The following is a 27,504-nucleotide window of genomic DNA, read 5'->3' on the forward strand; positions in this document are numbered from 1 at the left end:
TTAATCAGTATGCCATGTTTTCGACTAGTGGGCCTGCATAGAACAAATTCTTGTAAAGAATTTTTGGGGGGTTGACTTTCTCTTTAAACATTTTTAAAAAATGGACATTTTGTTCAGAAGTAGAAAGTAATGGATATTTTTTTTTCTCATTTGCTTACCCTATTTTCTCATATAGTGGCTGTTCATATCTTCAATTACAATAAGTACAGTATCAGTTTGTAATTCATGACCAAGATTGTATCTAAATGTATTCATATGAATTCATTTCTCCCCATTCAAATTCCATAAATCCATTACAGTACTCACCCCAAATTGTTTTATGTATATTGAGTATTTATATATTTTAATAAAGATACTGTACTGTAAAATATTTTCCCATCAGTTTCAGTGACTCCATGTCCCTTACGAGTGTTTTCATTTGTTTAATTGCTTGTCCCATAGTAAGGTTTACTGTCAACTTAATTACGCCCACATAATAGAACCACCTATTTTTTTTTTTCCTGAGTGGAAAAAACAAGGAGTCTAACTGAGGTGCCGATGATGCAGCCAGCAATTAATTGACGCATGGTGTCTATTAGATCGGAAGCCACTATTTGAGGAAACAACTAACCAAGCCGCCCTGCTTTGTAGCTTCCCGTTGGCAGAGGCAGGAACTTCTCCGGCGTGGTCGACCTGTTGACCAAGCAGAGGCTGACGTGGAAGCCAACGGATGACGGGCGCGTTTTTGACACCAGACCCCTTAGCGAGTCCCAGGAGGAGGAGGCGGAGCTTCTGCGGGAAGTCCACCAGGCTAGAACCGCATTGATTGAGCAGGTGCTGTGTCATATTACTTGAGTACAGTTATTCCTCCATACTCGGGGTCAACTGCCGGTACTCACGAATTCACCGATTGGCATTTTTTGAGGAGGAACTCATCTCTGACGAACTCACCTACTTGCATATTAGTGCGCTTGTTCTGTTATGACCCAAGCTGTCACAAGATGGCGCTAAAGCCCAGGGGAATAGTAAAGTCGTGAAAGCCGTCAAGGAAGTATGATGACGTGATACATCTCGACTGTATGAAGAACTTTGTATTTCGAGGAGGAGCTAAGACTAGCCTGGGTTGTTAGCAGAAGTTATGGAGAGTCCTCACTGCATGTCCTGTTTTCGCTGTTGCGTTTTCTCAAATATCAAATCAAGCAGCGTTCATTGATTTTGAAGTGTAATGTTAATGTTATTCTCAATGACAGGTTGCAGATCTGGACGACGAGTTTGCTGAACTGTTGCTGACCGACTTCAGTGACAATTTTGATGCCGTTCCTTACATAAAAGTGAGTTGTGCGGCCACAGTTTTGCAGTAAATGTAAACTACCGTAAATTAAAGTTGTCGGCAGCGATGAACAGGCACCTTGACGGAGGAATATACAGAATTTGCCAAATGTTGCCGGGAGCGCTATTACCACCCGGCCTGCTAAACAAGGTTTTGTCCTCAGCTCCAAGAGGCAGTGCGGCGGGTCACTCTGACCCGGAAAGGCGTTCCGGTGCTCTGCGGAAGCTCTTTGCGCAACAAATGTGTTCAACCGCTCCTGGATGCCATCACCGCCTTCCTGCCGTCCCCCGATGAAAGGCCCCACGATCTGGCGTGAGTGAAATATGCTTCCTCCTCCACTTGACTTCAACTAACTACTTTTTCCCCCACACTAACTGGTGACTTTGAATTTAAAGGTTAAGACTCGATACCTACTTATGACTTTCACATCTCTGGGGCCCTAATAGGCGCTGGTACAAGGACGGCTTGTGTGCTCTGGCCTTTAAGGTTCTGCACGACAAGCAGCGAGGCCCACTGGTCTTCCTTCGGATCTATTCGGGAACGCTGAGAGCGCAGACGGCGGTGCACAACATCAACAGGAACGGCATGTACGTATCTAACAACTTTGGGGTTGACCTCCCCTTTAAGTGCAATAAAACGATTACGTTTTGTGGCGTTCCACTTCAGCGAGAGGATGAGCAGACTACTGGTGCCTTTTGCAGACCAACACGTGGAAATCTCCTCTATGACGGCGGGAAACATCGCGCTGACCGTCGGACTCAAGCAGGTGAACTTCGTCGCCACCTTCTCTTCCTCATGTCCTTCCTTCGATATACCGCACGTGCATTCTCGCTCTCAAAGACAGTAACTGGCGACACCATCGTCTCCTCCAAAGCGTCGGCTGCCGCCGCCGCCCGCCGAGCGCAGGCCGAGGGCCGGGCGGGTGTGGTCCTGTCTGGGGTGGAGGTCCCTGACCCCGTCTTCTTCTGCACCATCGAGCCCCCCACCATGGCCAAACAAGCCGGTGAGTTTGCGTGTCAGGATTCTCCCACCATTACTTGCTGTTCACCGCGGTATTTAAAAAAAAAAAAATTCACCCAGATCTTGAGAATGCACTGAACAACCTCCAGAGGGAAGACCCCAGTCTCAAAGTCCGGATGGACCCGGATTCTGGACAGGTATGATCGGCACAGCTGCAACTCCCATCAGTTGCCAGTCAAACCCAACTTTTTCACGCACGAAAGAGACCAACATTTCGCTCCATTGCGCTAAGTGCAGTGTGAATAGGGCTTAACCCAGTGTGATGGGGGCTGACAACTAAATTTTCTGTTCTGCCGTTTTCAGACAATTCTGTGCGGGATGGGAGAGCTGCACATCGAGATCATCCACGATCGAATACGTAGGGAGTATGGCATCGAGACCCAACTGGGCCCTTTGCAGGTGGCGTACCGGGAGACCATCCTCCACCAGGCCTCCGCCACAGGTACAGTTCCAGTTTTACGACTATTCAATTCAGTCGGTTTGCTGCCTGAACGGGCTGCCATGGCCTCCGATTTGACTTGTGACAGACACACTGGACCGCACGGTGGGCGAGAAGAGACACGTGGTGACGGTGGAGCTGGCCGTCGGACCCGGCGAGGACCATGCCGCCGGCTCATGTCAAGTGGCGTTCATGGAGGAAGTCACCTTGTCGGTAGATATGAGGGAGGCGGTGGAAAACGGAGTGCACAGGTCGTACCTCCAAGGTGAGTCTTAGAAGTAGGGCTGGGCGATTGATTGATTGATCTCATTCGAGTTCATTTGTTAGGATGATTGACCTGCAAATATTGCTTAGCAAGAAAGATGGTACAGGGCGTGCAATTTAGGGCACTGGCCTTTCATACAGAACCCAGATAGGCAGAACATGACCGCTTAAGTGTTTTACAAATTTGATATTAATGGATAGTGTGAAAGGTCCCCTGTACCTGGACAGGTGCCATGCCCCAAGTCACAATGCGAAATGCTCAAAGTATTCCACACCCTTGTCTTCCCCTCCATCCAGGTCCACTGCTTGGCTCCCCTCTACAGCATGTGTCTACACTGATCCAACGTGTCAACATGGAAGCGGGGACATCTCCAGCCATGGTTTCGGCCTGCGTGTCCCGTTGCATGCTGAAGGTTCGAGAACTGACGCCCCGCCTTTTTAAACGGCCTCTTTTGCAAACTCAAATCCAAAGCTCTGTGCCCATCCAATGCAGGCTTTGAGGCTGGCCGGGGGGCAGGTCCTGGAGCCCGTCATGTCCATGGAGGTGACGGTGGAGGAGGAACACCTGGGCGCCGTGTTAGGCGATCTGGCCCAGAGGCGAGGGACGGTTCGGGATATCCAGAGTCGCCATGAGGACAAGGTGCTGCTGGCCAGCGTCCCCCTGGCGGAAACCAGGGTTAGTCCCAAGATCCGTGTTTCTGTCTGTCTCCTGGGAACTTGCGGCACAAATTCCCCTCTTTGTATTTTTTTTCTGTGGAACTCATCCTCAGTTATTTGTTGAAAAAAAAAAAAACGTATTTGTTTTTGTTTTTTGTGCTCTTTTCTATGACGGGTAAAGGGCTATTCCACTGTCCTGCGAACGTTGACCTCCGGGAAGGCCACCTTCTCATTGGAGCTGGACAACTACGTGGCCATGGGCACACAGGAGCAGAACACACTAGTGAAGCGAATGGGCGGCTTGCTGTGATTGGCTGCTGATTTTGGACCACAGGCGTGGCTAAAAGAACTTTCAACCACTCTGGACTTGATTAAAATGCTGTTTGGTCCATCTACGCAGTTTCTATTCCGCTTATCCTCATTCGGGTCTCTGGCGAGCCGGAGCCCATCCCAGAGGACGTTGGGCGAGAGGCCGGGTAACCAGAGCCCCGATTCAAGCCTCCTACCTCAGAACTGTGAGGCAGATATGCTAAAGACTACTCCACCATGCTGCCCAAACAGCAAATAAAATACAAAGTGTATGCCATGTCCATTTTTCAGCATTTATATTCACAATCAGTCAGAAACATTACAAAAGAGTGCATTGATCAGAGCGTGTGTGTGTGCACGGCTGCACGCAGAAAAAAAGTGCCTTCATTATGCGCCGCCAGACTTGATTCCTCAGTTTTCCGTCCCCTTCTTTGTCCTTAGCGTCCCGTGAACTCGTGGGGGCAGTAGCTGGAGAACAACGGCTCGGCAGGGATCCCGCGCCTGTCGCCAACACGGGACAAAATCATTCACACGCTTTTCCGTTTTCTTCACGCGGGAAAATGGAACCGTGGGTACTCACTCGACCATGCGACATCGGTGCGAGGACAGCCTGTTGTACGCATCGTTGACGTCGGTCACGTCCTTGGAGCTCCACAGACGCTCGGCCACGGCGCTGGCACGAGGCCTGTCGGAGAAATTTGCGATGCAGTATTTGTGAATTCACCTGTAAGGAACTGTGTTCAAGTGTGTTGAGGAGCTTAATTTAGACAAAAAGTATTGAAAGCTTTGCTGGCATCTATTTGTGGATATTCGCTACTTGCGACAGGACTTGGTCCCTGTTCCCCGCATATGTGCGATTCACTATTCATGACTTCACCTATTTCCACACACACCAAGACGCCACAAGATAGCTCTAATGGTATTGAGCCGTTTTTGACACCGAAAAATCACGGTACGGTGCTGGTACCGGTATCTCGTGCAACACTACAAGGCAGTATGTGCACCAAAGTTTTTTTAATTATTTTTTTTATTTAAATGTTGTTCAAATATTGATCATGTTTTGTTGTGTATGATTTAACTATTAATACAAGCACTTATTTTTAAAAATTCAGAGGGTGTAAAATACTCACTTTGGGGGGGATTACTTTGTCACGGACTTAAGTTTCAACTACAAAAGGCAATTTCTTTAATTTTGCGTGAACGCTAAAGAGTTGACACTGAATTGAAATGTCGTACAATTAAAATTGGTCGTTTTGAAAAATAAATCGTGAGAACTACTAAAATCCGCGTGATCTGTGAGGACTTTATAACTTGTCCTGAATTTATGTACTTTTACAAGTGACAATTATTCAAATGCTAACAGTAGGTAAAATAGTAACCCAAATAATGGAAAACAAACAGGGAACTTTGTATTGCAAAATGTAAAACATGGTCAAATGTGGTAATTTGGTGAATATGAAAAATACTTTACAATAACATCGCAACTGAGCCCTTTGAAGCTTGAACGGTTTAAATCGCTGAATAATTAATTTAGGCAGACACGTGGACATTTTCCACGTAGAAACGTCATACCAGAGTCGCGGCGTGAGGTTGGTGGCGTCCACGTACTCTCCCCACATGCAGGCTTCTCCGCCGATCACCAGCTTCTTCTGCGCCTCGGTTCCTATTTTGGAAAATAGAGTGACGATTTAATTAAACTGAAGTTACATGACTAATAATTTGGTTTTCTTTTTTTTTTTAAAAACGTTGGTTCATTCAGCAGGCGTACGCTTATTTGCACAGGAGATGTTCGGTGTGAGAGTCAATGTTTTGGATATCACGCATGCTACGTGTGCTTTTTCTTTGGCTTTTACAGTTGGGTTTCCTTGAGTTAGGGTACATGCCTTATTGATTTATTTTTACATTGGTTACCTTCTTGACATTTGTGTGACAGTTAAGAATGTTACTTAAAGCATTATCTGTACATATAATGCAGCTTTGATGGTGGCGACATTTTCTTGATGCTTATTCCAAATAAGTATTTTCCTCTATTTACGTACATTGTTTTAGTGTTTTGACAGTGGTTAACAAATTGGCATTTTGTGCGTGTGTTATATCTAAATTGCAGCCACAACTGTTTCTTCACCATGTCAAATCTGGGGGTCTCCAAGATTTTTTTTATTTTTAAACACTTATGTTACAAATCCTTTGCCGAACAATAGCATAATTGTCTGCGTCACCTTTTACTTAATTTTACAATATTAAGAAAAATACATATGCAATTGCTAAAAAAAATTGTCGTCCAGGTCAGGGCAGTTGGAATTGTATCCAAAACTCTCGTATTCGTTTAAATCACGCCTAGTATGCAACTAGTCTCACCCCCTCAGCTGAATTTTGGCCTGTTTTACTGCTGCGTCCCTATAATTTTTTATTTTCCAAAAACGCTCACAATGACTTGGCCAACTACAGTATTAGGATAACGAAATGTTAAAATCCAGCCTGTGCAGTTGTGGTGAAAACTGTATCTAAATTAAAATACATCCAACGTTGGAGAAGCATTGCGGAGCGGATTGCGTTTTAAAATTTTTTTTTTTTTTTTTTTTTTTTTTTTTAGAAGTTGGGCTGTATTTAGGGGACACAAACCCTGGAAATCCTGCGGGTCGGCCTTGTAATGGCCCCGCCAGTCCTGGCCGTAGGAGATACGGTTCAGGTACCAGGGGGTGGACAGCAGGGTCCGGTAACCCGCTGCGGTGACGTTGGCCATCTCATTCTGGTATTGCTGCTGGGTGCCTTTCCACACGTGGATGAGTGTGTCTGCCTTTAGCTACACAACACACAAGACAAGCGACCATGTCATAAAGCTGGGGTGTCCGAAGACCGGCCATTGGGCCATTTTGCGGCTCGCCGTATATTTTTTTTGTAGCCCGTGGCATATATGAAAAATTATATTTGAATTAATGCCATTGGCGGGCCTAATTTGAATATAACGTTCGTATAACGGGGTGTCGACAAATTGGTGGGTTGCAACACCCATGTTAACTACTACAACTAAAACGGTAACAAAATTCCTCTTCATAATGCATGTTTTGCTCCACTTTCTGCTCCGTGTCAAAGTGTCAACTTTTGAATATGCCACATTATTGATCCTCAAGTAAACACTGCTTTAAACATTATTAATGTACTCCAAGTTGCTCGTTTTGCTTCTGAAGATCTGCTGCTCTTCATGCTGAAAAAAATGGTCTTAAAAAAAAAAGAAAAAAATATTAAATGAGGAATATTAATAATATTAATTATATTATATGCATATTAATAATTTATGCAAAATCTGTCAATAGACTAGGAAGATTTGACTTGTTTTTAAAACAAATAAACTAAATCAATGTCTTAAAATGTGTTTATTTATACTGCCTACACCTATAGAATTAGGGTATTTCTTATTTGAAGCGTAAATGGGGGCTCCCCCTGCTTCATCTGACATCCGTGTCACGCCTGTGTGTTTCTGAGCGTAAGCCTGTTGATGAATCCAGAGACTCCCCACAGGCACACCCCAAGACTGACCGTTGAAGCTGAGCGGTTCCACCTTGTAGTACATCAGCCAGTCCTGGGCATAGCTAATGTAATTTAGGTACCAGGGTGCCGACAGGATGGCGGTGAATCCGGCTGCCGTCACGTTGTGCATTTCCTCGCCAGACTCAGCGCCGCCCATCCACACATGCACTACAGTGTCCGGCTTGAGCTGCAAAGTGCCAAGCTTAGTGGCGTCACTTGTACCTCACTACGCTCACAGAACGCTTTATTGTTACGTACAGCTAGACTAGATTTCAAGAATTTCAATAAAATACTATACTAACTAATATAAAGGTCTCTTAACAAACACTCAACACGTTCAAGTGACTGTTTACACTTCAAATTTCCCTGAACTCAGTAAAAAGGTTTTTCTTCCCCATACTACCAGAATACGCTGCAACAGTGGTTCTCAACTTTTTACACCAAGTACCATCTCCAAAAATACATACCGCTAGTATTAAAACTGCAACTAAAGAATGATTCAATTCAAATGTACGGCAAGTTAAATGAAAATGTTCCCAAAATAAATGTTTGGAAAGCAACAGTTCTAACAGCTTACGGTAAATGCAATTGTGTTGTATTTAATTTTAAATACAACTGAACTGTACTTAAATGTACTGAGCTGGATTTAAAAAAAGAATATATAAAAATAAGTCTGGACATTTAATTAAGTCATTATTTGCTTACCACTGGAGGGCAATCGTGATTGTTTTGAGCATCACTGCACTAAAACTTCAACGCCACACAAATGTTACCCTGTACCATTTCAGTAAAGAAATCATTGGAAATGAGGTGTTGAGTTTGAGTTTGAAATGAAGGTTTGTCATGAAACTTAAAAAAAAAAAAAAAGACTTTTTGAAGGCTTGATTTTTACATTCGTCCGCCAGATGGTGCAACTTTTTCCCCATTCTATAAGCGAGCCTTTTATTGTTCACTTAATTGATTTTGGTTCATGGTGTGTACGGAAAAGTGTGTTTGCGATTAACTACTTCACCCTAAAATAATCGTAGCAGTAGCACAAATACGTCTTTGTTAAATCTCAATCCTTCATTTACCTTCACACCATTGTCGAAGACCTCCTGCCAGATGATGTAGCCCTTCTTGGTGGAAGTCACAATGTCCAAAAGTCTACATCAAGTCAGAGATATTGATATTGATTGTCAGAGATTCAACCTGGTGATATATATCTTCCATCCCCACCTTTGGATGTAAAAGGACTCCAGCCTGCTGTAGTTTTTCCCAAAGCCTTGCTGCTCCATGAAATTCTGGATGTCAGGGTTAGACTTCCTGGAAAGTGGAGAAGATGTCAAGTCTAGTGTGTTGCAGCGGAGACGTTTGCATGCGTTTGGCTGTGAGTCGCACCAGCAGGTGAAGTCCACCTCGTCACCCCCAAGGTGAACGTAGTCGTCCGGGAAGACGGCGGCAACCTCCTGGAAGAGGCGGCTCATGAAGTCGTAAGTGTTGTTGTTAATGGGGTTGACTGGGCCGAAGCTGCCTGACGGTTTGGAGCCGGCAAAGCATGGCGTCAGAAGACCTGCCTGTCCTAGGGAGAGATGGATTTCTTAATGCTGGCGTACTCCAAACTACAGACTAGTGTTTCCTAACCTTTACTGTAAGGCACCTATTTTCCTTTAAACAACTAACCAATTATTCAATGACATTTATTAAGAAATCAATTTTAATGAAGCAATTTTAGGAACTTACGTCAACTGAATTTGATTTATATAGCGTCAATTCATAACAGCAGTTATCGCAAGCCACAAGAGACAAAGCCACAATCATGCTACTTGTGTTTAAAAAGAAAAAAAGACTGATTCAATTCGTGGTCAAGAAACAAACCCCTCGTACATTATATTGTATCTGGTTACTGTCAGGCTGAAACATTGTATGCCTAAATATGGTCAAGTTCATGTATTTTTTAACAAATAAATACTATTGGCCCGTTCCTATATCGTATATTATTTTTACACAATAACGAATTTAAAGTGTTGAAAATAGCTTGAGAAAAAAAATCTATTCACTCTTTTGAATGATGGAACTGTCTGAGAAGCGTTGTAAAAATCTGCCTTTTCCCTGACTCTGCGGGAGCCATGCAGCATTAGGTCGCCTCAAGACTGAAAGTCTGGATGTTTTTTTTTTTTTTTTTTAACAACAACAACAGGTAAAAAAAAATAGTTAGATACATTTGAGTAAGCCTGTTTTGTTAAATATAGTGAGCTGTAATGCTTTGGAGACATGTAAAGAACACTTAAGGCTGAGTATGATAAGGGACATCAACCTTTTCCCCAAGACTGCGTGTGGCCCGGAGTGTCGAATTCCGGAATGACGCGGATGCCTCGCAGGCGAGCGAATTCGATGATCATCTTCACGTCGGACGGGGTGTACACGTGAGTGTACGGGTGGTACGCCCCCTGTAGGGGAAGTAATGAAAAGACATTGACCGCATGTTGCGAAGCCACACCCTCCAAATCCAGACTGGCCAATCACAGCGCAGCATGCAACAAAAGGCAAGCCAAGCTCATACAAAATACAGTACCAATGTTACGCTACCGACATGAGGCCAAGATGTTATATGAGGCACTCGTACCCCTGTGTGGCTTAGCTAATGAGGCTAGTAAGCTAACATGGCTTGCTTCTTAACTCACACAAAATGCAGATTGCAATTAACTAACTAGCCAAACTGGTTGCATTTAAGTACAGTTTAAGATACAATTGTGAGGAATTGTTGCTATTGGGGTGCTGAAGATCCTAGTGAGTTAATCTGACAAGGCTAACAATTTAAATTGTTACTCAAAATGCTTAAATTAGGCAATCAATGGGACGTAGTTCCTGTCTGTGTTTGTCAGAAAACAAGACTAGCTACTTACTTGTGAACCAAAATGCTGACTTTATGGAACCAAGTACCAACATGAGGCCTTGTTCACTTTTATGGTACTGACAATACTTAGCTCATTAACCACAAAATGTATGTTCTTTTACTAACGTGAGGAATACCTGGCGCTAAGCTAACTAGGCTAGCTACTTCTAGACTAGCGAAATGTAAACTTTATAGGTTGCTGACCTTGCGGCTGAGGTCCGGGAATGTTCGGCTCATGTACGGGAAGGACTGATCGTCGACTATATGCCAGTGGAAGACATTAAACTTGTTCATTGCCATTGTTTCCTGCAATCATGAATGACAGTTAAACATACACACACAAAAAAGTTAGCAGCTTCGAATTTGACTTTTTATTCCTTCAATCTACCAGATTGGCCAGAATGACTTTGACAGGTAGGAAGTGTCGCGAGGTGTCTAACAAGATGCCACGATGTGCAAATCGGGGGAAGTCGCTGATTTCAGTCCAATTGACACTTTTCTGGAAAGACAAACACAAAGGTGAATGACACAAAGAATAACTGTGAAGAACTGAAAATAGAAGGAACAAATGATAAACTGATTGTGAACACTCATTTCATAAATTCAAGCATGAAAAAGTCCACTTACAGCCCCGAATTCATCATTGTACACCAACTGACTGAATGTTTCCAGTCCTAAAAGCAGACAAAACATGTTTTGACTGAATATAAATGACAAGTTTGTGTGACAGTTATTTCAATTTTTTTCACATCAACCGTTTTGACGCAACAGTTGTCTTACTTACAAAATTCTAGCGTTTTTGTTCCTCTTTTGAGTGACAGAATTTCAAGATTCAAGGAGTTAGGATGAGAGAGAGAGAGAGAGAGAGAAAAAGAGAGCGAGAGAGATAGAGAGAAAATTTTAAAAAATGATTAGTTAAAAAAGAAGAAAGAAAAAACAGCATACCATGCAGAGCGCCCCAGACTTTTGGCGCCTTCAGAATTGCAAAGGGCTGGTCCACCAACAGTTCGTCTGAAGACAAAAACATGTTTTATTTAGTGGTGTCATCATGTGACATCGTATAAGTATTTTGAGTAACAATAGTACACTAAAATGATTAAAAGGAAGAAATGGTACCAGCGATAGACTATAGACAGGAAATGGAGCCTATTACAGTACAAGGTAAACTCATTACAACTCTGTCCCGTACTGGCTGCCCAGTGCTATATGGTTATACAGTAACAAAACATTGACAAAAAAGGTGAAATGTACAAAAAAAGTGACTATAAAGAAATTATAAGTCAATGATTGATGAACTTACATGACTCGTTGGACGTCACTCTGGGGTACTGGTCACACTCCGGGTCTGGGTCGGTGATTAACACCTGCAGTCCCAACAGTACAGGAAAGTCAGTCCACTTGTTTTGTGTGTGTGGCTGTTTGGTTTTCACCCCGCCAAAAATGTACTTGTAGTATCTGGAAAGGAAGACATTAAAAACAGAGGTGGGTGAGGGTGATTTACACTGTGCTGTTCGTTGGAGGTTTCTGGCATGTGTCATATGTGCGGCCGTACAGGGCGACATTGCCACCACAAAAAAAAAAAAAAAAAAAAAAAAAAAAAAAACAGCTACATGAAATGATTTTCTACTGTGTAAAGTGAGGAGTACAAAGTACAGATATCCGTTTTCAAATACATGAAAGTAGAAATATGTCTGAAAGATACTGAGATACAGATACCTGACAAATTTACTTAGAAGCCATTGTTACAGTACATTACAGTACATTGTTACTGTGATATTGTTGATGTTTCAGGTATCTGTTGTTTTATGTCTACGTTGTTTATGTAGATTTTTTTTGGTACTTATTTTAACATCTGGGAGCTCTGGCACTTGAATCCTATGTTAGCAACTGATGGGAAGTACAGTGCCTAGAAAAAGTATTCACCCCCTTTGACATTTTTTGTGTTTTGTTGCCTCACAGCCTGGAATTAAAATGGATTGTTTGAGGGTTTGCATCATTTAATTTACAGAACATGCCCACAACTTTGAAGACGTGATATATTTTTTATTGTGAAGCAAACAACAAATAGGACAAAATAACAGAACACATCATTGTGCATAAGTATTCACCCCCCAATGTCAGTATTTTGTAGAGCCGCCTTTTGCGGCAACCACAGCTGCAAGTCGTTTTTGAGAAGTCTCTATGAGTTTACCGCATCTTGCCACTGGGATTTTTGCCCATTCTTCAAGGGAAAACTTCTCCAGCTCCTTCAGGTTTGATGATTTTCACTGGTGAACAGAATTCTTTAAGTCTAACCACAGATTCTCAATTGGATTGAGGTCTGGACATTGACTAGGGCAGTCCAAAACGTTTATATGTTTCCCCTTAAGCCACTCAAGTGTTGCTTTAGCAGTATGCTTGGGATCATTGCCCTGCTGGAAGGGTGAACCTCCGTCTTAGTCTCAAAACAATGACTGACTGATACAGGTTTTGCTCAAGAATATATAACCCAACCCAGACTTGGACTTCTCAACAACTTTGTCTCTGATTTGTTTGGGGAGTTCTGTGGTCTTCATAGTGGCGTTTGGTTAGCGGTGCCTCTTCATTAGGCGTTGCAGCCTCTGGGGCCTTTCAGAAGAAGTGTATATATATTGACAGATCATGTGACACTAAAGATTGCACACGAGTGGACTTTGTTTCACTATTTACGTGACTTCTGAAGGTAATTGGTGAACCAGAGCATTTCAGGGGCATCATAACAAAGGGGGTCAATACATATGCACATGGCAATTTTCAGTGTTTCATTTTTTTTAAATTTCTTTTTTGATATATATATATATATATATATTTATCATTTCACTTCAAAAGGTATACCATTTTGTGCAGATCCATCAAATAAAATCCTAATTTAAATATCAGTTTAATTAGAGGTTGTAATGTAACATTAGATAAAATGCCAAGGGGGCGAATACTTTTTCTTAGATAACTGAAAATCTACTAGGAAGTATTACTAGATTTTTCAGGTATATTTTCCCTTTACAACATAAATACTTCGTTGCTTCCCACTACTGTTCATAAAACAAAACTTTTTAAACAATTAATATCAATATCACCTCCGGTACGCGTTCTGTAGGAGGTTACAGCTCGGCCCCGCCGACGACGTTTTGCCGTCGAAGATTTGAAAGCTGGCGGCGGCTAACTTGAACGACACGTCAGAGGTATCCACTCGCTGGGGTAACGGCCACAACGACCCCCATTTGGAGGGTTGTCCGAGCTCATCGTCGACCGAGGTGTCCTGCTGGAGCCCCCAGCAGGAGGTCAAGAACCCCAGCAGGACGAAAACATTGAAGGAAGAAAACATGATCCATGGACTGCGTGGAGGGGACTGTGAAATGTCACGAGATACTGTACCAAGTCCGACAGCAAAAACAGCCGCGTAAGGTCCAATAGGCGCCAAGGAGACACTTGCGGAAGTAACTTCGCGGAAGTGGAAGTTATTTAAAGGGGACGCACTCTCATTTTCCGCTCTTTATAGTTATTTTGTCGTTGTTTCTCCTCTCACCGTCGACAAGTGCACAATTTTTGTTCTTGTGAAGAAACTAATAAACGTATTTTTGTGTGACACTTGATTTTGGTGACTTTTCATGTGTTTATTTATTGCTCTGAAGAGAAGTGCATTGTCCACTGGGTGTCACCGTTGTCCCATATTTCTCCTTTTCTATCTATTAAAGAAACGCAAGTGACTTTGCTGAGATAATGCATTTACTTGACTTAACAAAAACAAAATTAGATCTCAAATTCAAGTATTTAATCTTAGATTAGCTCCCTTGGAAAACGGATTGAGATCATTTCAATTTGATTGATACCCACAAAAAGACAGTTGTATGCTGAACTGTACATCCGTGTCCCAATTAGTCAACCAAAAATACAGTAAATTCCCCACGCAAACTCAAACAGTAAATAAATAAATAAACACCTTTAAAAATACATTTGAATTTTTAGCTTTGGAGTTTTCAATGTGATAATTCTTTCCAATAGATTCTTCCCACAAAACATCATGAGCTCATGAGTTCCCGGAACATAACCGGAAGTGATGGATTTGAGAACACATTGACAACACGTTTGTAAGCAAATCATGGAGATGAAATCTTGTGTGTGTATTGTATTGAAACCACCACGCATGTTTTGTTTTTTGCATGCCAACACCCCTCTTCCCCTCCCTCCTGCTCCAAGTCGATTGGCTCCACGGAGTAACAAATCCCCGCCTACCGCCACAACCCCGCCCAATAAGCCCAAAGCACTGAGGCGAAGCACCACAGAATACAGGCGTCAGTCTTAGCTGACGAACAAGAGTAGAAAGTACGAGCCACCAGTGACGACCGTCTCGTCATCTTCACCTCCAAAATACCAGTTCTTCGTAGTCCGGACGTACAAGTCACATCGCGGAGGATTGGGCCGGGATTGCGCTTGGTGGTAACGGGAGAGGAAGAACCGGGGCGAGAGGCAAGCGCGGCAGCCGCATCGTGGCTCTCTCACCGCGGGTATGTCCGAGGGATTCCACGGGCGAGGTTGAACTCCTTCGTTCCCCCAAAGAGGTGGGTGAGACCATCATTATTTTATTTTGCCATTTCATAAAGAAATATGTTGCTCCTCCATATAGCATTATTACTATCAGATAGAGAGCAAGCAGCAATATTTAAACACCATGCACTATAATATGCAGTACAGCAACAGGAACAAAGAGCAGCCACGAGAAGGAATTAATCAAATATTTAGTAATGTAATAACGCGCATAAATTAATATCTTGACCAGATTTTGATGAGAAATACAGTAGGTGACCGATAATACAACAGAAGGAGCCTATCCCAGCTGACCCCTGACTGGCCGCCTGCCAATCACATATACACAAACACGCATCCACACTCTCATGAACACCTATGGACAATTTAAAGTCTCCAATGAAACAAACATGCATAATTGTGGAACGTGGGAGAAACCGGCGAAACCTGAAAAAAAGATGTGCAAGCACGGGGAATACATTCAAACTCAAGATTTAAACTTTACAACTGTGAGACAGTTGTGCTGACCACTTGCTCACCATGCTGCTATGATCCAAATTTTTGAATTGGGTGAAAATGCATACATCTAATGTGACTTTCAGCCAAAGATTGTACTTTGCACATGTGTGTTTTAATAAATGTAACTAAGATTGAATCCAGATGTGATCCAGGTTGAGCTTTTAGCGGCAATGTAAATGCAAGACATTCAGATCTCTTTTGAGCCATTAAAACCACTCTTTGACATCTTTATTCAGCCTTGGTGGAGGTCTGCGCTGTGTTCGATTCCTATTGTAACAACCCCGATTTGTTTTGGTATCGTAAACCGTTTGACAATGCCCGCTGTGCTCTGTGACAGACGGAGCAATTAAATGCGCTGCACCCTTCTAAAGAAAGTACAATTAACAATGAAACAAACAATTAACTTTAATTACATCCACCTGTTGCCAGACATACAACACAACAATAACTTTGTGTTCAACTAAATCGAGACCATTACATTATTTCAATATAACCTAAGTCAAATGTGAATGTTTTTGGAAAACAAGAGATAAAAATCCCACAAATTCACAAAAAAAGGAGTCCAGTTGCTCGAGTCAACCTTTTCGCATTACCACAACATGGATGGCTGACAATCTACACATACACAGAAATTTTAGCAAGCACATTATTTCTTAACAATACAGTACTGGTAAGTTAAAATTTGACATAGGCAATTATGATGGTTGGCAAATGATTTGTGTCTTGGCTTGAAAACGTTTGGGGAACACTGCTTTATATGACAAGGGCATAATCATCACCTTGGTATCTGTACATCCTTGGCGAGAGCGCGAGGTGTCGTGGATGGTTTCCCGAGACATAAAATGGCGACATCAGGTGTCGTTGGCGAGTCAATGAGGTTTTCGGCTGGCGCATGTGCAACGACAGCTGGCCTGAGACGCTAAATTAGATCCAAAGGAGTTTTGCTGCTGATCAATGGTCTACGCCGCATCCTCTCGCTTTCCTTTTTGTCTCTTCCAAATGGCCCATCTGATCGCCATGTTTACTTGTCAAGAAACCTCCCCTGCCCTGCCCCCTCCCCTTTCACATTCCCATCCCTCTTCCTGAGTCCGTGTTTGTGGACACCTGGCAATGATTTCAAGTTTACATGCAGCCAGGCCTCAGATGGAGGACAGAGCCTTTCTCACTGGGGCTCTTCCCGTGTTTGTTGGCATTTGTGTCTTATTATTACCATTCGCTAGTGATTCCAAACAGAAAAAAAATAAATAGCTTGCTTTTTGCCGGACACTTCAAAAAGTCACCGGCTGTGCATTTAAAAGAAACTTGGTGAACCGGATGCTTGATGATTGCTAGGATGAGCTCATGGCTCCATTAGTCATGTCTGGCAATGAGAAAACAAAACCATGATTTAAGTAATTATTTACAGAATAACCACCCCGCCTGTGACTTTGAATGCTATACGCATAAAACGAAAAAAAAAAAAAATCTGTTAGTATAGAGTGTGGGAACAGCACTTAGCCACAGATTGTTTAGTTTTTTTTCCTGGAAAAAGCAGGAAATGATTTTCATCAATGAAGCGTAAGGCAAACTGTTTGAACTTGTTCATTCTTCCTTAATAAAATCCAGATCTGATCCAAATTGAGCAACAGTATAAATGGAAGACAAAAAAAACAAAAACATGTGATGTGCTGTTTTCAGGGAAACCTTCATCTCTTAGGATAGCGATAAAGATGGACATCACTGTGGACACGCGGCTAGCGCGTTTGCCTTAAAGTTTTGTGGTTCTGGGGATTGAGTGTTGGCTTTGACCAAGATACCGTATGTTCAGCTTCATGGACTCGAAATCCTCAACAGGTGTGAATGGGAGTGTGGATGCTTGTTTGGCTCTGGTTGCCCGATGCGCCAGCTCATCCGCGACTCTAATGAGGACAAACCCGACAGAAAATGGACGGATGGATATTTAGCAAACCATGTTAGAGTTCTGTGTTCTGTCAGATTCTTAGTGTGACTTGACGATTCGGCGGCAATTTACCAGGAAGCCTTTTTCTAATTGAATAATCAGGTCAAGAATTGGTGCAGTGTGTGTGTGGGTGTGTGTGCGTATGTGTGCGTGTGTGTGGTTGTCATTTTAGCAGAGCCAAAGGCCACAAAGTGACGCGTTGTCGCTTTTGTCTGCGCCGGAATGCAACCAGTCCTGTCGGGCCGATGTTTTTGCGCTTTGTTTGATATTTCCTCCCAAGCGGATGCTCACTGTGATGTCTGGAAGGTGAAAGTCGGGTTGTGTAAAGTGTGCGGGAATACAACATTTTACGTGATTATTATTTGCGACTTAACTCGTTCATGGACTGTTTTGTTTTGACTAAGACAAATTAATAGAAATTATTACCGTAACCACCACCGACATTTGACTATATGTCCCTGATCGAGGAAACTTAACCATCAATTATGTATCAATGACTGTTGTGAAGGGCTATCTGTTAGCATCATAGCTTGTGCTATATTTACAGTTTGACCTATTAATGTAGGCACCTATAAACATTTCTACGTTTTTTCACTATTCACTGCAGGGCTTTATCCTCCGCAAATAACGGGATTACAGTTTTCAATCCATTGCATCCTGTCTTCACATGCTTGTTGTCATTAAAGCGCTTGTTAGCACCCCCCAAAGTTAAAAGCTAACCAGCCGCTGTGTGAACTTTTACTACACACATACCTGGAATGCCAGCAAGTGTGAAAACCACTCATGCGACACGTCAATCCTAATCGTTGACTGACTGTCATCCGTGGAATCCCGGGCATTTCTTTAATGCATGTCGACCTCGTTGTCACCTCCAATTGTTTTGATGCTTTGGATTCTCGGGGGATGACGCCGACCTCGTCGTTTTGTGAGAAAGGTTCACGTAAGACTGTGACCTTCAGGATTTTGAAGTCAATGATGCAAGTGAGCCAGGCGGGCGAACAGCCACCTGGAATGTAATTTGTTCCTAAGTAGAATATTGATTTTTTTTTTTTCTATCCCCCTTGATTTTATTTCCAGGATTCAATGAAAATGTCCGTGTGCGTCCACGAGAACCGGAAGTCCCGGGCCAGTACCGGCTCCATGAACATCTACCTGTTCCACAAGTCGTCGTACGCCGACAGCGTCCTCATGCACCTGAACTCCCTTCGGCAGCAGCGCCTGTTCACGGACGTGCTCCTCCACGCCGGAAGCCGCTCCTTCCCGTGCCACCGCGCCGTCCTAGCCGCATGCAGCCGCTATTTCGAGGCCATGTTCAGTGGCGGGCTGCGTGAGAGCCAGGCCAGCGAGGTGGACTTCCACGACTCGGTCCACCCGGAGGTGCTGGAGCTGCTGCTGGACTACGCCTATACGTCGCGAGTGGTCATCAACGAGGAGAACGCCGAGTCGCTGTTGGAGGCCGGTGACATGCTAGAGTTCCAAGACATCCGCGATGCCTGCGCCGAGTTCCTGGAGAGGAACCTTCACCCGTCCAACTGCCTGGGCATGCTGCTACTCTCTGACGCCCACCAGTGCACCAAGCTGTCGGAGCTCTCCTGGAGCATGTGCCTCAGTAACTTCCCCGCCATTTGCAAGACGGAGGACTTCCTCCAGCTGCCCAAAGACATGGTGGTGCAGCTTTTGTCCCACGAAGAGCTAGAGACCGAGGACGAGCGGCTTGTGTACGAGGCAGCCTTGAACTGGATCAACTACGACCTGGAGAAGCGCCACTGCGACCTCCCGCAACTCCTCGGGACGGTGCGCCTGGCCCTCCTGCCCGCCATCTTTCTGATGGAGAACGTCTCCACCGAGGAGCTAATCAACGCCCAAGCTGGGAGCAAAGAGCTGGTGGACGAGGCCATCCGGTGTAAGCTGAGGATCCTACAGAACGACGGCGTGGTCAACAGTCACTGCGCCCGACCCCGGAAGACCAGCCACGCCCTCTTCCTCCTCGGCGGCCAGACCTTCATGTGTGACAAGTTGTACCTGGTGGACCAGAAAGCCAAGGAGATCATTCCCAAAGCGGATATTCCCAGCCCGAGGAAGGAATTCAGCGCCTGCGCCATCGGCTGCAAGGTGTACATCACCGGGGGGCGGGGCTCGGAGAACGGCGTCTCCAAAGACGTGTGGGTCTATGACACAGTCCACGAGGAATGGTCCAAAGCGGCGCCCATGCTCATCGCCAGGTTCGGCCATGGCTCGGCAGAACTCAAACACTGCCTGTACGTGGTCGGCGGTCACACGGCGGCGACCGGCTGCCTCCCCGCCTCGCCGTCCGTGTCGCTCAAACAAGTGGAGCAGTTCGACCCGGCGGCCAACAAGTGGACCATGGTGGCACCCCTGAGGGAGGGCGTGAGCAACGCGGCAGTGGTCAGCGTCAAGCTCAAGCTCTTTGCCTTCGGGGGGACCAGCGTCACCCACGACAAGCTGCCCAAGGTGCAGTGCTACGACCCCCAGGAGAACCGGTGGACCGTGCCGGCCTCCTGCCCGCAGCCTTGGCGCTACACCGCCGCCGCCGTCCTGGGAAACCAGATCTTCGTCATGGGCGGCGACACCGAGTTCTCGGCGTGCTCGGCGTACAAGTTCAGCAGCGAGAGCTACCAGTGGACGAAAGTGGGCGACGTGACGGCCAAGCGTATGAGCTGCCAGGCGGTGGCCTCGGGGAACAAACTGTACGTGGTAGGGGGCTACTTTGGCACGCAGCGCTGCAAAACGTTGGACTGCTACGACCCCACGCTGGACGCGTGGAACAGCATCACCACGGTGCCGTACTCCCTCATCCCCACCGCCTTTGTCAGCACCTGGAAACATCTGCCTGCCTGAAGACCTCCACTGGCCTCATTCCTCAAGGTACGTCCAGAGGTGAGCGAAGTCTCTTCGAAATAAGAAAAGTACAACTGAAAACTAAGTTAACGCCCAAATGAGAAAGTAGAGTCAAGTACTCTATGTTTTTATATCTAATTTAAGATTCAAGACCTCACCTATTTCCAAGTTTTTTCAGTTTTGATCTGACATGGGCGCTGCCTTCAAATTCAGGTCAGAACTTTTACCATTGTCCTGTTAATAGACATTTTCTTGAGATTCGGGACGGAACATTTGGGCTTTGTCTTGGGATTCAGTGCTTTTGTTTCCCTGCTTTGTGTCTTGAAGCTTTTCTCTCCAAAGCCACAAAGAGGACTAGTTTCTCTTGGAGACCCCGAGAGCTTGATCCCTTGAGAGAAGTGGCCAAAAGTGACTCGGTAGCGTCCATTTTTAAAAATATTACCTCCAGCAGTTTCACCAATTGACACCATATTTTGTGCACGTCAATTATAACAGAACGCACGCAAAAGGCTCAAGGACCCGTGCCCGGAATTGACCAGGACATCAAACATTTTGGTTTGAAGCAGCCATTTTGTGCGAATTCCAGGGCTCAAACATTTTACTCTTGAGGATTTCAAATCCGCAGAATGCAAGCACTCAAGAACTCAAACGCTATCTCCTTCCTTCTAAATGTGCTTCCGCCTCTTTGCGTATCGGAGCGCAGCGAGAAAACTCAAAAGATGTGCGGTGGGATACCATGCGGTCGTCAGTGTTGGTACGACCACGCATTACTAGAATTCTTTGCGTGGGAATTAGACTTTAGTAATGTGGGAATATTGAGAGTCCCAATCCTGAAGGTCTTTGAATTTAGGCCGGCTCTTTACTTCTTGGACTCTTTTTCCAGGTTCTTTGGACACATAAAGGAATGTCGGAGTGCCTCTTAAGGCAGGCGAGTGGCGGGAGGTCCTGGGAGGAGGGGGCTGACCAAGGCTTTTGCATGCGTTACTTAAGTGACTGCGGGGACGTGCCAGAGGACAGAAAGGGTAATTGAAGTAGAATAGGATACTTTTATTGCTCCTGTGGGGGAGGTTACTCCTAGCCGGTTGGCCAATTAGACAGGGGAGGGATGGGTAGCGGGCGGGGGGTGGGGCCGTCCGCCGGCAGGCCGCAACGCCTGGGCCCGGGCTAATCCACTCTCCGTCGCCTCCCTTTGATGAGGTCACGCTCCCGGTGGCGGGCGAGGAAGAGGCCGCCCCGTTGGGAAGCATTCATCATGCTTACGACTGGACTTGGTCAGCAACAGTTCCGTAGCCTTCGCATTTTTGGGGGGCCGTATTCATGTCAAGGCGAGAGGCTTCTGCTGAGGTACCTTGACTTATTTGTTCCCGGGAAGGCCTTCTCACACATTCAAGTGTGAACTAAAGCAACTCAGTGAATCTGTTGTGTTTGGCAAGGCGCTAGATTCTCACGTGTAAGTCGGTGGCTCTGTGATGAAGTGCTGCCTCCACCAGTGAAAAAACAAGCACTTATCACTCTTTTTTTCTGCAGTGCTTGCCTCAAAAGCCACGTTTCGACTACATTTAAGTTCAGTTTGCTACTTGGGCGGAATGGCGATAGCTACATAAACAGTGCCACATGTTAGCATACCGGCAGAACACATTGTGTAATCCATCAACCAAACAAAGAAAATAAACATGACACAGTATATTGTAGCAGTATTAGCAGTGAACCCTCCTTCCATCATAATCATAACTATCCTTTTTTTTTAAATATATATGACGCATGTTGTTAGCATGATAAGTTAGTGGTTAGCACTTCTGCCTCAGAGTTCTGGGGTCTGGGTTTCAAATACCAGAATGGTGTCAAAAGCATTTGTCACTGTCCTGAACCGCTTTTACCCATCACGCCATCTAATTATCTAAATACGTGATTCTGTATCGGCTGCGTGGTAATATTCTCCCTCGCCTCTGATGCGCCGGGAATGCGGTGTGAAAGGAGCAAGAGTCTGTGGGAATAGCTGCAACGAGGGTGCGAAATTTAGCATCCAACACTTTTCTGCCGTCCTGTGTCAAAAGCAATCGTCGCTGCCTGACAACCAGATTCTGACGCTGACGTCATCTAATTATTTGGAAGCGTGATTTCGTGTCTGTGTGAAAGCGTAGGTATTATTTGCTTCGCTGGGTGCCCGGTTTACTCACACAGCTAGCCAATCGCAAACACTATGAGCAGAACTGCACTGCCTTGTGAATGCGTAGCTTTGAAAAAAGTAACAAGTCGTTTTCATTAAATTAAGGAATAGAAAATACAAATCTGTTTTCAAACCTAGAAAGTAAAAGTAAAAAGTAAGGCCCAACCAAATCATTGGCCGGCCGATTTAATCGGTTGATATGAGATTATTTAAAATTGGCAAGAACTAGCAATTAAAATTAAAAAAAAAAATTTTTAGATACACATTAACACATTACAACATAAAACAATGATAGTGATGATCAAACATTAACTCCCACCCAAAAAAAGGCAAAAAAAAAGCCTATTTTTTAGATGATTTTTCTCTGTTTTCAAGTTAAATACTTAAGTACAAAGTATTGTAAAGCTGTTAAATGTTTTGCCTGTAAACCATATCTTGTTGTGTTAAGGGACGAAACAATAAGTTATTTTATTCATTATATATATATTTTTTTAATGAATCGTTCGATTAATTGGTTATCGGAATTTGATTCTGCGGTCAAGTAACGGTCAAGCCCTTGTAAAAAGTTGTTCGAAAAATAAATACTCTAAGTAGGGTTGGGCAAGTACCGATATCAGGTATCTGTATCAGGTACTTAAGGCAAAAAAAAAAAAAAAAAATCTGACATCGAGTAAGTCCTCCTCGGCAATAGTTGTCTTTCAGCAAAGCTACACTTCAGCAAATCATCATCTGCATCAGAAATAAAAATCTAATGATATTGGTGAGTACTGAAATAGTGAATTCTCGTAGTGGTATCAATCTAAAAAAAATAAAAAAAATTGGTATAAAACAAAAAAAAACATCCCTAAATGAAAGCATAGATTGAAACTGAACTGCGCTGCCTTGTGAACATGTCGCTTTAGCCCGTGCTTTCTTCCTGACCTCCTTCTCAGCCACAACGACGATGTTGAGCAGGCTCGACGTAGGAGGCGCTTCGGTAGCCGACAGTCGCCCCGGGCCCCGGGTGGGGGCGGCATCGCGCGAACCCGTCACCCACACATGGCTGCCAGCTCTTGACAACAAGTCGTGGGCGAGCATCCGTCGCCTACATCCTCGTCGGATAAAGCCTGGGAAGCGGCTAATAGCGCGGGATTACTCCCTGGCTCAAAACAGTCTCCGAGGGCTTTAATCCTGCCACTTATTTAAACCTCAGCTGGCCTTTTGTGTGCACCACGGTTCAGGCTGACAGCTTGCTCGCCGGGTGAAGGCAAGTTGCAAAAGGAGGGGGAGAGGGAAGGAAAAGGCTGAGTGAAGAAAGATTGCAATAAAAGTGTTTCCCCCCCCTGAGGGAAGAGTAACGTTCGAGCGTCCGCCAACGATCCCGTTTAGACTTTATGGAGCTTCACGTTGGCCTAACCAAGCCAGTTAAAGCTCGTTAAAAGTTCTTTCGGCTAGTATGATGAGATGCTAAAATCGAAACATTTGACTGCAGTCTCGACGGAGTTACTTTCCAGACCATTTATTTATTTATTTTTAATAAAGTCACAAAATGTATATTGTACGGAAATAATGTTGACGTCGGCATTTAATTGTTCTGTCACCATACCTCACTGCCTTAGATTGATAAACAAGGATACAGTATTTGTAGCGAATAATACTTTTTGGATCAATTAAGTCAAATTTGATCTGTACTCGGGAAGGCTTCAGATGAGATTCGAGCAGCGAATCTCAGAACTGTGAGACGGACATGCTAACCACTAGTGCGACGTGCTGATCAGTGGATATGCAATCCATGCTTTTACTGTCCTCACTATTTTTTTTTTAGCTCTTCACATTCTCGGCTAGAGGTAGCTAGGGCTGAAAAATAATCTAATTGCGATACCCCCCAACTTCCCTCAAAATTGCGATTTGATATGCAATTCTTTCTTAAGGTCCTCTTACTATGTATTTTTTAAACAAAGACAAGCAATACATTAATCTGCATTACAATAAACAATATTTGATTTATTCTGCACATATATTTTGGTTTTATAGGTTACGTTTACGTTAAAATAAAGGCAAATGAACCATGAAATATGAAAGACTTTTTTTTTTACACTACAATTGTTAACATATTAAACACTTTGACATGCAGTCTTTACTACATTGTGATGTCGACTTCAATTTGTTTAGTTGTTCGGCCGTACTAGCAGCCGCTCACCTTGTCAAAACCCCCGAGTGCAGCCCCCCTGGGTGATTTTGGCCCCTGTAGTAGAAAGGACATGACCTCCTCCTGAAAAACAGGCTGATTTCAGCGAGGATTTTTTGTCAATACTTATCTAAGAAACTCTTTCTCTTCTCTTCCAGATCTCCTCTGGGTTTTTTTGTTTTGTTTTTCTTCATCTGCTCAACTCCCGACTGTGACGAGGCGCTCCAAGAGAAGACCTCCGAGACGGATGCTCAACCAAAAACAAACAAACAAAAAAAAAGAACCAAACGGGCTAGGGTGGCACATTTTCGACTGCATTTTGATGTTTTTTTTTTTTTTTCTGGACTGCAGTGTCTAGCATGTATTTGGACTGAATGTACACAAAGCTCTTCATCCGCTAATAAGCTCCCTCCTTTGAGCCCCCACCCCACAACCCCGCTTATGATGACGCGTGGAGAGCTGAGGGCGGAACTTTTGTGGGGCGTGGTTTTGGGGGGTTAGGGGGTCACCTTTTTCGGGGATGCCGCTTTGTGACGCTGACGCTGCTTTTTCATCCTGCGGCTACTGACTCGTCAGAACCAGCATGAGTTCTTCATATGTGCTCAACTTGCCCTTTCATTGAAGCACATTTAATGCTTTTTGGTTTAAACCCGGTTGGCGGATCTGTATGCCTTTTAATGCCTGCCGGTAGAGTTTTTGCTGTGCAACAAGGGAGTTTTATGAGGCTCACTCTGTGGTTATTTGTATTGCAGTGGATATTTATTGGAGGTTTGAGAGAGGTCCGAACCAAAAACGACAACAGCAGTTGATGACAGTAAGAGCTCGAACCCGACCGCTTTTTTTTTGACGCCGATGCAGATTCTGATATTTGGCAGAATAAAACTCACAATAACTGATTAATTGGCTAATTAATTAAAAAAAATATCTAATGACTAATATTTTTTGGTCCTTTTAATGCTTATAACGACAACGATATAATTACAGGCAGAACATTTGAGTTTTACAATACTTTGTCTTTTAGTATTGTTTTAACTTAACAACAGAGACAAAAATTGGCAAAAATCTGCCAATTTTTTGATGATTTTTAAAAACTGTTTGAAGGTTTTTATGTTTGTCTTATGTTGTAATGTATGGAAAAAAGCACTAATATCTGCCAATTAAAGCTGCTTGTGGATTAATCGGCCGGACCCTAGTAGTAACGTTACCCAGGAGTCAACTATGTGCCAAACTCCGTCACGTATCTGAGGGCAAATGACAGTCCAGGAAGTGAACATGCAAACGCTGTTATACAGAGTGCCCCATCCCAAGCGACTAATTATCTACGGAGATATTATTTCATGCTATTTATTTCCCCTCTGAGTGTGAGAGGGTTGTTACCTGGTCACAACATGGCTTGTGCAGTCTTAATGAGGAGGAGGAGGAAGCTCAGATTACCCACAGCGTGAGGCCGCGGGGGGTCGAGCGAAAAGAATTCCAACTAGGCTCCACCAAAACCTGCCTTATATCAGCCATCGCGCACACCCAGGCCCCCCCCCCCCCGCTAAGTCCCCTCAAGGCCTCGAAAAAGTGTGACAATTAGCCGTGGCATCACGTGATGACCCGCGCTGACTAACGGCCAGCGAGGCCAAGAATGCGGCGGTTCTCGCAGCTGTTTGCGGGACAAATGGGCGGGGGCGGGCAAAAGGGAGGGTTATTGGTTTTAACTGTGCAGTGAGAGGGAAAGATACTGCAGTGTAAAAAAAAAAAAAAAGAAAAAAAAGCCTACTGCCCAATCGAAGTGAAGCAGTTTTTTTTGCTTGTCCCCCCCCCACCTCAAATTGCAACCTTTACAATTTGATTAATTGTTCATTCCTAATTTGTAATCAATAAATAAAATGTATTGTTATAATTGTTTTTATTTGTTTTGAGCCGGTCTGTTGAAATCGGTCTTTATGTGAAACCGGTCCGTGGCGCAAAAAAAAGTTTGGGGACCACTGTACTGTGCTGAAAAAATATTAATGGCGTCATCGAATAAACGACTGCCGTTTGACTTTCATCACACTTTTTAAAAAACATTTTTTTAATTTTTTTTTTTTACAGATTAAGAAATTACAACATAAAACAAAGATAATGACATTCAAAAAGACATGCCCCAAAAAGGCAAAAAAAAAATAAAAATGGCAGATTTATTTTGTCCCTCAATTATTCAGTATGTAATGTCAGATGCTTTCCGCATTAAGATACTTGGTGACGGCCACATAAAGCTGGGTCAGTGGGCGCTGACCACCCTGCTGCTCTACCCGACATTTATTCATTTCAATAACTTTAAAAAGACAAACAGGTGAGAGCAGCACCATTTTGTTCCCTCTCCATTCAATCTTTGAGTGCTCTCACTTTGTTCTAGTTGGCTGACAAGAGGTTTGGCGTCACCCTGCACATGTTTTCTATTGGATTTAAACTCCATGATGGTGTTGCCTGCTATGATAAGGATTTTGAGCTTAAGCACACTGCTTTTATCCCGATGAATATTTGTACGCGTTTGTTCCTAAAGACCAAAAATGTGAGAATGAGGCCACATGTTGCTTTGTTGTCATTGATGTCATGACTCATTCAATTTCTATGGCATTATTTTGTACATTTCCTTTTTTTTCACAATGTGAAATCCATGGCTGAATAAACATGAGTTTTTTCCTCTTGGCTGTACAGGAATTGTGTGTGTGTGTGTGTGTGTGTGTGTCATGGCATATTCAGGTGAAAACGTCATTTAAGGCAGTGTTTTTAAAAAAAATCTTACGTGGTGTATGACAGCAAAATCTGTCGCTGGTTTTGCTTCCCGCGCGAGAAGAGCCACATACTTTCTCTTTCTCTCCCGAGTCACCTTGGCAACCATTATCTGCAAACTGTGGGGGCTGGAGGAGAACGTGAAATCTTAAA

General features: G+C 44.0%; 3 protein-coding genes across 7 annotated transcripts in view; 2 read left to right on the forward strand and 1 right to left on the reverse strand.

Annotated features, from left to right (window-relative positions):
- The window catches only part of gfm2 (GTP dependent ribosome recycling factor mitochondrial 2), a 7,208-nt gene extending 2,938 nt beyond the window's left edge, over nucleotides 1-4,270 (forward strand). For 2 of the 3 annotated variants that reach the window (XM_086053813.1, XM_086053815.1), the window contains exons 9-20: nucleotides 631-813; nucleotides 1,230-1,310; nucleotides 1,473-1,621; nucleotides 1,756-1,896; nucleotides 1,976-2,075; nucleotides 2,150-2,312; nucleotides 2,390-2,466; nucleotides 2,633-2,771; nucleotides 2,857-3,033; nucleotides 3,330-3,445; nucleotides 3,526-3,708; nucleotides 3,871-4,270. In XM_086053813.1, the coding sequence (XP_085909939.1) occupies nucleotides 631-813; nucleotides 1,230-1,310; nucleotides 1,473-1,621; nucleotides 1,756-1,896; nucleotides 1,976-2,075; nucleotides 2,150-2,312; nucleotides 2,390-2,466; nucleotides 2,633-2,771; nucleotides 2,857-3,033; nucleotides 3,330-3,445; nucleotides 3,526-3,708; nucleotides 3,871-3,999 (1,638 nt within the window). In that variant the 3' untranslated portion in view covers nucleotides 4,000-4,270. The remainder of the gene's footprint in view (nucleotides 1-630; nucleotides 814-1,229; nucleotides 1,311-1,472; nucleotides 1,622-1,755; nucleotides 1,897-1,975; nucleotides 2,076-2,149; nucleotides 2,313-2,389; nucleotides 2,467-2,632; nucleotides 2,772-2,856; nucleotides 3,034-3,329; nucleotides 3,446-3,525; nucleotides 3,709-3,870) is intronic. The other variant, XM_086053816.1, reaches the window with a different exon arrangement.
- A 7-nt stretch (nucleotides 4,271-4,277) lies between these two features.
- On the reverse strand, nucleotides 4,278-13,839 carry hexb (hexosaminidase B (beta polypeptide)). 2 transcript variants are annotated; one of them, XM_086053817.1, is made up of 14 exons: nucleotides 13,494-13,839; nucleotides 11,702-11,856; nucleotides 11,347-11,412; nucleotides 11,029-11,075; nucleotides 10,790-10,900; nucleotides 10,606-10,707; nucleotides 9,823-9,955; nucleotides 8,907-9,087; nucleotides 8,745-8,831; nucleotides 8,600-8,672; nucleotides 6,621-6,801; nucleotides 5,571-5,661; nucleotides 4,579-4,683; nucleotides 4,278-4,499 (listed from the first exon to the last, which is right to left on the reverse strand). In XM_086053817.1, the coding sequence occupies exons 1-14, from the start codon at nucleotides 13,739-13,741 to the stop codon at nucleotides 4,436-4,438; spliced, it is 1,644 nt and encodes a 547-aa protein (XP_085909943.1). In that variant the 5' UTR covers nucleotides 13,742-13,839; the 3' UTR covers nucleotides 4,278-4,435. The 2 variants fall into 2 exon arrangements, with proteins under 2 accessions (XP_085909943.1, XP_085909944.1); XM_086053818.1 differs by lacking the exon at nucleotides 6,621-6,801 and adding an exon at nucleotides 7,536-7,713.
- An 836-nt stretch (nucleotides 13,840-14,675) lies between these two features.
- enc1 (ectodermal-neural cortex 1) lies at nucleotides 14,676-27,273 on the forward strand. Of its 2 annotated transcripts, none has more exons than XM_086053716.1 (3): nucleotides 14,676-14,975; nucleotides 18,476-20,296; nucleotides 24,750-27,273. In XM_086053716.1, the coding sequence occupies exon 2, from the start codon at nucleotides 18,482-18,484 to the stop codon at nucleotides 20,255-20,257; it is 1,776 nt and encodes a 591-aa protein (XP_085909842.1). In that variant the 5' UTR covers nucleotides 14,676-14,975; nucleotides 18,476-18,481; the 3' UTR covers nucleotides 20,258-20,296; nucleotides 24,750-27,273. The 2 variants fall into 2 exon arrangements, with proteins under 2 accessions (XP_085909842.1, XP_085909841.1); XM_086053715.1 differs by having other exon boundaries at nucleotides 18,476-20,284.
- The last annotated feature ends 231 nt before the right edge of the window (nucleotides 27,274-27,504 follow it).

This window comes from Filicampus tigris, chromosome 15 (assembly GCF_054856515.1).
Source record: "Filicampus tigris isolate MCC_2025a chromosome 15, RoL_Ftig_1.0, whole genome shotgun sequence".
In the NCBI taxonomy this organism is placed as follows: Eukaryota; Metazoa; Chordata; class Actinopteri; order Syngnathiformes; family Syngnathidae; genus Filicampus; species Filicampus tigris.

Bases quoted from the DNA above. Each gene is read 5' to 3' on its own strand.
- hexb (XM_086053817.1), bottom strand. From the start codon at position 13,741: ATGTTTTCTTCCTTCAATGTTTTCGTCCTGCTGGGGTTCTTGACCTCC. The intron at 11,413-11,701 runs GTAAGTTCATCA...TTTTGTCTTCAG, and splicing joins AGTGACGTCCAACGAGTCAT to ACGAACTGTTGGTGGACCAG. The intron at 8,832-8,906 runs GTGCGACTCACA...TCCACTTTCCAG, and splicing joins GAGGTGGACTTCACCTGCTG to GAAGTCTAACCCTGACATCC.
- enc1 (XM_086053716.1), top strand. From the start codon at position 18,482: ATGAAAATGTCCGTGTGCGTCCACGAGAACCGGAAGTCCCGGGCCAGT.